This window comes from Setaria viridis, chromosome 2, assembly GCF_005286985.2.
Source record: "Setaria viridis chromosome 2, Setaria_viridis_v4.0, whole genome shotgun sequence".
NCBI lineage: Eukaryota > Viridiplantae > Streptophyta > Magnoliopsida > Poales > Poaceae > Setaria > Setaria viridis.
In genome coordinates, this window is record NC_048264.2 from 42,873,601 (window position 1) to 42,881,712 (window position 8,112).

The 8,112-nt window shown below is 56.1% G+C and overlaps 1 protein-coding gene across 1 annotated transcript; it reads left to right on the forward strand.

Moving 5' to 3' along the window:
• Positions 1-4,043: 4,043 nt before the first annotated feature.
• LOC117845198 (uncharacterized) lies at positions 4,044-7,298 on the forward strand. Its single transcript, XM_034726153.2, has 4 exons — positions 4,044-4,438; positions 4,585-4,987; positions 5,125-5,576; positions 5,796-7,298. Exons 1-4 carry the CDS (start codon positions 4,303-4,305, stop codon positions 7,076-7,078), a joined length of 2,274 nt encoding a protein of 757 aa, XP_034582044.1. The 5' UTR covers positions 4,044-4,302; the 3' UTR covers positions 7,079-7,298.
• Positions 7,299-8,112: the final 814 nt, after the last annotated feature.

An 8,112-nucleotide genomic window follows, 5' to 3' on the forward strand; every position in this document is an offset into this window, starting at 1 on the left:
CCCTGGAGAGCCGAGAGCGAGCGTCGTTATTCATTTGTTGGTAGCTCCGGCCTTTCGTTGTCCCGACCATGCCCCCCGCCTTCCCCTTGTGTTCCAAGAAGATAAAAGGCTGGCAGAACAATCCTTCTGTCTGCCCTTGGGGAAAACCAAAAGAAAAGAAAAGATCTCCTCCATCCATGTCTATGTTCGTCCAGGTAGATGATGTGTAGCGCTGCTTGGGCAAGTTGCACGGGCATGTCTGACAGGCAAAACTGTTGCGTTCTTAAAGGGGGGTGCTGTTGGTTGAAACAGTCGATGGCCTGTTGTTCGTGCAACATTTATCAGCGACGGGTTTGTTTCTAACTTTTTATTTCGCCTGTTTCATTTGTGAGATAAGGGTATCTGAGTAGACCGGAGATCTCGAGCTGATTCGGGTGATCAGGGAGTGAGCGCAGGCGATGGGCCATTCCCTGATCGCCTGACCTCATCCGGCAGCCTCGAGATCACAAGTGCCGTGTAGCCTAGTACTCCGCGTGACCGCGTGCGAGCTGCCGCTGCTCTCGCCTGCGGTTACTGTGCGCTGGGCCGGCGCTCCGGTCAAATCGGTTGCCAAACTGACGTGGCGAGACCATCCGAACTTCTTGGCTCCTTGCAACCGCAGATTCTCGCTTCAATTCACCCCACCCTGCTCGCCTGCCTCTTCTGGAAAGAGAATAGAGTAATCGCAGTTCGTTCTTGGACCCCCGGATGCAGAGTTTTCATCAGTGAAAACGATGCACTTAACTTCATTAAACACGGGAGAGCTCAGCTCAGCGCGGCAGGCCAACACGTAGTAAGCTCAAATCATGGTTCCGGGTGCCCTGAAAACGACTCTCCCCTCGCCATCTCGTCGACGGGGGGCACGGCGATCGATTCCTCTGAATCATTGCCTCATTGGGGGTGGCGCATATGCTCCATTTGTCTCGTCCTGCTTGGACGTAGCATTTATCCGCTCCTTTTGTTCCGGAGCTGAAAACTCCTCTCTCCGGAGAGAGGGGAGCATCGGAAATCCACCTGTTAAATCAGCAGATTACTACCAGAGTGAGATGGTCAGAAGGATGGATGGCCCTTATCTTCAACTCTCTGCTTGCGATAATGCACCCGTTTTAGGGCATCGTGTTGGTGGTGATCGATCGCCTGATGGGACTTCACCATGAGCTTTTTTTTTACAGTCCAGACAGACATTCAGGTGGAAACTTTTCAGCTAGCAATTATCCACGGCCACGGCCACTTTCTATCGTAAATGGAAATGCCCGATGCAGCAAGCACGCGACACAAGGAGCAGGGAGACCTTTTTGTGGAGTGGACCACAAGCAGAATGGCTAACCTGTGACGGGTGACGACTCATGAGACAGGGTGTGAGTGTGAGAGCTGGAACGAGGAAAAACAGAGACCATCCAAAAAATGCCGCAGGAGTGGCCTTTTACAGCTGGTTTGCTTTGTTTTATTTATTGGAAGTAATTCAAGGTGTCGGTACCGCTGCATAGTAGTATATCCTAATTCCTAATAAAGAAAGGGCACAAAATGGAAGCCTTCACGGTGGTTGTGATTTGAAATGAAAAGAAGTGAATGTGCTGTCGCAGTGCACCACTCATCCGGCCACCGCCCAGAGTGGTAGGGAAGCTAGTGAAAAGGAAATGGAAGAAGCTAGTTTTGTACTGCAGCATAGCCATTTGTAAATAGAAGGAACAAAGGCAACAAAAAGTCTGGCACGATTTAATCTGGTGTATAGATTTGTACTGCGCATCACAGCTTCTTCTACAAGAAAGGTGCAATGCTCTGCCCAATGTCGGCACCACGTCACTCTTTTATTAACGGAAGTTGATGGCTAGTCCTAACAGGGTAGTATTTCATATTTGTGCTTTCAAGAGTCGAACATGTGCAAGAGAGTGTTTAATTGGTAATTGAATAGTCCTTGCAATGCACCGTTTCAGTTTTTGTTGTTTATAGCAACTTAAAAACGAGTATTCACGTCGGAAATGAAGCCGAAGCAGTTTCCATCTAGCTGATACCCCTTTTGCCCCCTCTCCATTCGTGATTTCTTTACCATCTTATTAAAACTTCCAACATAGCACCTTGATAAAGATTAAACATTTTAACCTCCTTGGAATTGGCTATGATTGTCCAAATCGAGTTACGATGCCCATGTTAAATTTCCAAAATTGCGAATGATGAGTTCAAACAAAAAAAAGGGGGAGAAATCTGGTTCTAAAAGCTCTGAAAAATGGGCGAATAAAATGGACGCACAATAGTCAATAGTGAAAACCCACACCAAAAGGCCGTTGCGTAGCGTACCCTAGATACTCCTCCCAAAAGGAACACATCAAATCCCGGCGCTAACCATGTGATTGGAAGCAACCTACATTTGCTCTCTTTTGAAGTAGTAAAAAAAAGTGGGAAAAAGAAGCGGTCAGAAAGCCCACACACAATCTCTTCCCAATCCCAGGGTTGCTTTACCACCACTCCCCTTCCCCCCCTTCCGTGCACGGTGCCAGATCCCAAAACGCAAGAGGCGGCCAAGAAGGTCTCCACGCCGTGCGCCCGTGCCTTGCGACGGCGGCTAAAAATCGAGAGAGACCCGCACGGAACCCGCGGTAAAATAGCCACCCAAAATACGGCACAGGGTGCTAAACTTTAGAAGGATCATATCGGATATTCGAACGCTAATTAGGAGGACTAAACATGAGCTAATTATAAAACTAACTGCAGAACTCCTATACTAATTCGCGAGACAAATCTATTGAGCCTAATTAATCCATGATTAGCACATGTTTACTGTAGCAGTACATTGTCAAATCATGGACTAATTAGGCTTAATAGATTCGTCTTACGAATTAGACTCCATCTGTGCAATTAGTTTTATAATTAAATTATATTTAATACTCTTAATTAGCATCAAACATCCGATGTGATAGGTACAGTTTAGGAGGGTGTATCAAACACCCCCTAATTAACGGGTGGATCCCTTCCCATTGCAGCGACGACAATACATGGATGGATGGATCCGCCACCAAAGGCAATGCAAACGCAAGGCAACGCGACGGGCGCTGGCGCCTGGCGGTTCACGAGCTGCTGCCTGCGCCCCCGGCCCGTCGGTCAACCACCCCCGCAGGGGCGCAGGCCCGCACGACAAGTCAGCCAGGCCAGAGGAGCGCAGAGGCCGGCCACACCCCAGCCTGGTTCGCTTGCCGAGCACTGGACGAGGCCGCTGCTGACTTTTCCTCGATCCCATCTCGCGTCCTCCGTGCGCGCACACATGAATACACGATCGGCGGGCGGGCGATCGCTGGTCAGGTAGGGGGTGGCCGGCCGCTGCCGGGGGACAGCCGCCGGCCAGCGCCGCGCCGGGGCCGGCCTTTTTGGGCCGCGCTGCCATACCTCCCCTCCCTTTCTGCGTCAGGTTAACAGCTAGCCTTTCGTATCCGTTGCCCGTTGGCTTGAGCCTTTGCTTTGCCCACTTGACCACCCACCCAAAGCCTCGTCGTGACCGGGGTCCCTCCCTCCCAGAGCCGCCCGCCTTATCCCACACCCGGAGCTCGAGCATCCTGTACGCTCCCCACGCCGTACGTAGCCGCGACCTGTGCCCCGGGCCAAGCGGCGTCGGCGGATGGCGTGGCCGCGTGCGCCCAAGCCCCGCTTCCGAAGCGAGCCAGGCCAGGCCAAGCAGAAAGGCAGGGGCAGCCGCAGCCGTAAACCCGCGGCGGGCGGGGGCGACCACGTGCGCCACGCCTCGCGCCGCGGGGACGGCGGGCATCCGACGGTGGACGGGAGGCCAGCGTGCCGGATCGGCCTCGGCAGCTCGGCCTGGCGCCCTGGCCTGGCTTGGCATGGCGCGGTGGTGTGCGACGCGACGCGATATGCCTACCCGCAGCGAGCGCGCGTACAGCCTACAGCGCCCGGGCCGCCCCAGACCCACGCGCCCGGGGGCGCTGGGGCTGTCGTCTCGTCTCATCCCGATGCCCGCCCGCCCCCTCTCTGACCCCCACTCCCACCACCCCGCGGCCCGTCTCGTCTCGCGTCCTCCTTCCCCAATAGAAAAGCAAGCCGCAAAACTAATCGCCAAAAGAGATAGATAGAGAGAAGCGAGAGCGGGGGGGTCTCCTGGAGGAAGAGGAAAAAAGAAGAGAGAGAGAGAGAGAGAGGGAAGGAGGAAAAAAAAATCCCCGTCCACCGCCCGCCGCCGCAGGCAGCGCGCTTCTCGGGCCGGAGCCGGCGCGAGTGCTGCGGATTCAGTGACGAACGGGTGGGAAGCGCGGGAGCCGGGCGGGCAGATCGAGCGCCGCGATGAGGCCGCACCCGACCGCGCCGGAGGCGGGCCCCGAGCAGGAGGCGCCGGCGACCGCGCCGGAGGCGGCGCTCCCCTTGGCGGCGGCCGCGCCGGCGCCGGTCAAGAAGAAGCGGAACCTCCCCGGGACGCCAGGTGAGCGAGTTGCTTCGGGGTTGGTGCGCGTACTACTACTACTACTACTACTACTCCTTCCTCCGTCGTCCCCGCCCCCGCCCCCCGCGTGCTCTCAACGGTTTGTTTGCTTGCTTGCTTTGCCTCCGCCCCGCCCGCGGCCGCAGATCCGGACGCCGAGGTGATCGCGCTCTCGCCGGGGACGCTGCTGGCGACGAACCGCTTCGTCTGCGAGGTGTGCGGGAAGGGCTTCCAGCGGGACCAGAACCTGCAGCTGCACCGGAGGGGGCACAACCTGCCCTGGCGCCTGCGGCAGCGCGGGCCCGGCGCGGCGCCGCCGCGCCGGCGGGTGTACGTGTGCCCCGAGCCTGGGTGCGTGCACCACTCCCCGGCGCGCGCGCTCGGGGACCTCACCGGGATCAAGAAGCACTTCTGCCGAAAGCACGGGGAGAAACGCTGGGCGTGCCCGCGCTGCGGCAAGCGCTACGCCGTCCAGGCCGACCTCAAGGCGCACGCCAAGACTTGCGGCACCCGCGAGTACCGCTGCGACTGCGGCACGCTCTTCACCAGGTGCGTGATTGCTTGCTTGCTCGCTTGCCGCTTGCTTGCTTCTTCTTCCTCCTCTCCCCGCAGTCCGATTCGGGGAAAAGCTCGCGTTTTTTTCCTTGTTTGATTGATTCATCGGATGGCGTGCTTGCTTGTTTCAGACGGGACAGCTTCGTGACGCACCGCGCCTTCTGTGGCGCACTTGTGGAGGAGACAGGCAGGGTGCTGGCGCCGCCGGCGCCGCCATCGCCTCGGCCGCCTGATTTGGAGGCCGAGGAGAATGTGGACAAGGACAAGGGGCAGGAGGAAGAGGAGACTGAGGATTCTGCCGGGGCCGAGGTGGAGCAGCCTAAGCCTGTGGAGGCACCGGCCCCGGAAGAGCCGCAGCGCATCCCATCTCCACCGCCATTGCCACAGGAGCCACCGCGCCGTCCGTCTCCACCACCATTGCCACAGGAGCCACCGCGCCGTCCGTCTCCACCTCCATTGCCAAAGGAGCCGCCGCGCCGTCCGTCCCCACCTCCATTGCCCAAGGAACCACAGCTCTTTCCCTCGCCACTTCGATTTCCACTGGAGCAGCGGCCAGTTGTGGCGGTGGTGCCAAATGTGGATGGTATGCTCCTTTTGCATCTTGTTCGTGTGCTTGTCTTATTGCCCATACATGGACTTATGAGATTATGGCAAGTTCTTGCTCTTTAGGTCAATCTCACGTCCCTACTAAGAAAGCAATTCATGCATCTTGGCTGTTTCTCCAATTTGGTTGGCCATTTGGTCAATTAGCTCCATAGCGATAACTGACTTGTTCTTCCTTGTTTTGGTTTATCCGTTATAGAGCCAGAGGTGGTTGCTGAGACAACTGTGACAGCCAAATTGGAGGATGAAGCTGATACATGCTTCAAGGAAGCTGATCAATACAAGGAAGCTGAACTTGAGGTCTCCAATCTGCTGGACAAGGACACTCCAATGCTTCCTTGCTTCCTCCCATCACCCTCAGAGGCCATTGGTACCGATGGGAGCAGCACCACCTGTGGTGCCGGCGGCAGTGTTTCCAATTCCATCGCGCCATCTACAACAACCAACACTTTCGCCGGTCTGTTCGCGTCAGCCACAACAAGCACCACTTCCCAGAGCAGGTCTCTACGTGATCTCATCGGTGTCGATCCCACCTTCCTCTGCCTTGCGATTGGTGCGCCCTCCTCTCTGTTCCCACAGACAAGCGCAAGCAATCCAGGCACCTTCGCTCCACCTCCAGCACCGCACATGTCCGCGACCGCGCTCCTGCAGAAGGCTGCTGAAGTTGGAGCTTCGCAATCAAGCTCATCGTTCCTGAAAGAGTTTGGGCTTGCCTCTTCCTCCTCGTCATCGCCTCCATCGAAGCAGCTACCTCAAGGAAGGTTTGCTGAAAACAGCATGCAACCATGGCACCACCGGAGTAATCAACAAATGGAGCGTCATCGGAATCATCAGCAGAGGGAGATGGAGTCCAGTTCGCAACCGTGGCACCACCGGAGTCATCAGCAAATGGAGATGGAGCGTCATCGGAATCGTCAGCAGATGGAGATGGAGTCCAGTTCGCAGCCGTGGCACCACCGGAGTACGCAGCAAATGGAGATGGAGCGCCACCGGAATCATCAACAAAGGGAGATGGAGTCGAGTTCGCAGCGGTGGCACCACCACCGGAGCGACCAGCAAATGGACATGGAGCGCCACCGGAGTCATCAGCAAATGGAGATGGAGTCAAGCACGCAACGGTGGCCGCACAACAGGAGCAGTCAGCAAATGGAGGTGATGGAGCGGCACCACCGGACTAGTCAGCAAATGGAGAGGGAGTCCAGGGCAATGCTATCCGGGGGCCTTGGCCTTGGCCTCGCATACGAAAGTGGAAATGCAGGGTTGCCGGACCTGATGATGGGACCATCACCACTGTTCGGTCCCAAGCCTGCTACGCTGGACTTCCTTGGTCTTGGCATCGGAGGGACCATGGGCGGCTCCACGACCAACGGTGGCCTCCCGGCATTGATGGTTGGAGGAGAGCTGGACGTGGGGTCTTCGGCGCAGGTGCCGGCGCCATGGGAGGACGCCAAGAGGAAGACCAACGGCCGCACGATCCTGTGAGGTTTTCTTTTTTTGTGTAACCTTGGGGGTTCTCGTGCCTCGGCTCGCTCATTCTTTCAGCCTCAGTCGCAGCTGTGTTGGTAGAGCTAGAAGAAACTCTGTACATAGCTCGATGCTTCTCCCAATCCTGCATTCTGTCTGGAAAAAAAAAACACCCACCGAATTGAAGCTGTTATTATAGCCAAAATTCGATCCCGGCAGGATGGAACCTGACTTTTGATGCCCCGTTGCTTTCGGATGTGGCGAGGTAACATGGTAAGTAGTCGCCTTTATTACCGAGATCCTGCGGTGCTAATTCAGTACTGTTTTTGGAAAGATCCGAGATTAGGACAGCGACGCTGACGTGCGAAAGGTGTTTTTACTGTTTTCGCTGCTGCTGCTGCTGCTGCTGCTAAGTCGGCAGGGTTTCCTAATTACCTAACCTGCCGGCCAGCGAGCTTGTTCAGCAGCCTTGCGTACTTTTGGAGAATTTATCTGTACTCGGTGTCTAAAAAAAATAAACCTGCTTGATTACTTTGCTCTCGTGTTCCTGTTCTGCCCCTCCCTCCCTCTCCCTCCCTGTAATCTCTTTCACTGCTGTTGTTATCAGCATGGGGCTTTGTCACGCAACAGTAACGAGCTGAGAAGACCCTGCTTCTCAGCAGTAACAGCCCGGGCGCCGTATGTTTCCTCAGACGTCCGTATCTCTCCGTCAGCGACAGACAAACTGCTAACCATGTGTGTAGTGTTCATCTCGTCCGGATACAGGTCATTTTCCTTGATCCCTTCAACGTGTCCTCGGAGGATTTCTGCATCGGCGAAGCAGAAATTCTCACTGTTTTCTGGCCGCTGTGGAGCCGGAGAACCCAGCAGCGGATGATGGGGGTTTGCATCTCGAACGTGTCAGGTTCCTTTAGGGAACGGGAAAGGAGCAGCGGATGGACGTGTCGAGGCCCCTGGCCCGGTCGTACCCTGCTACAGTGTCGTGTTGGTCCGACGTGACGATCGTGGCCTAATCAACCAGTGTGGCAAACACTGAACCACTCAGGTTAGAA

Coding starts and splice junctions, on each gene's coding strand:
- LOC117845198 (XM_034726153.2), top strand. CDS start 4,303: ATGAGGCCGCACCCGACCGCGCCGGAGGCGGGCCCCGAGCAGGAGGCG. Junction 4,439..4,584: donor GAACCTCCCCGGGACGCCAG/GTGAGCGAGTTG, acceptor CCGCGGCCGCAG/ATCCGGACGCCGAGGTGATC. Junction 4,988..5,124: donor TGCGGCACGCTCTTCACCAG/GTGCGTGATTGC, acceptor TGCTTGTTTCAG/ACGGGACAGCTTCGTGACGC.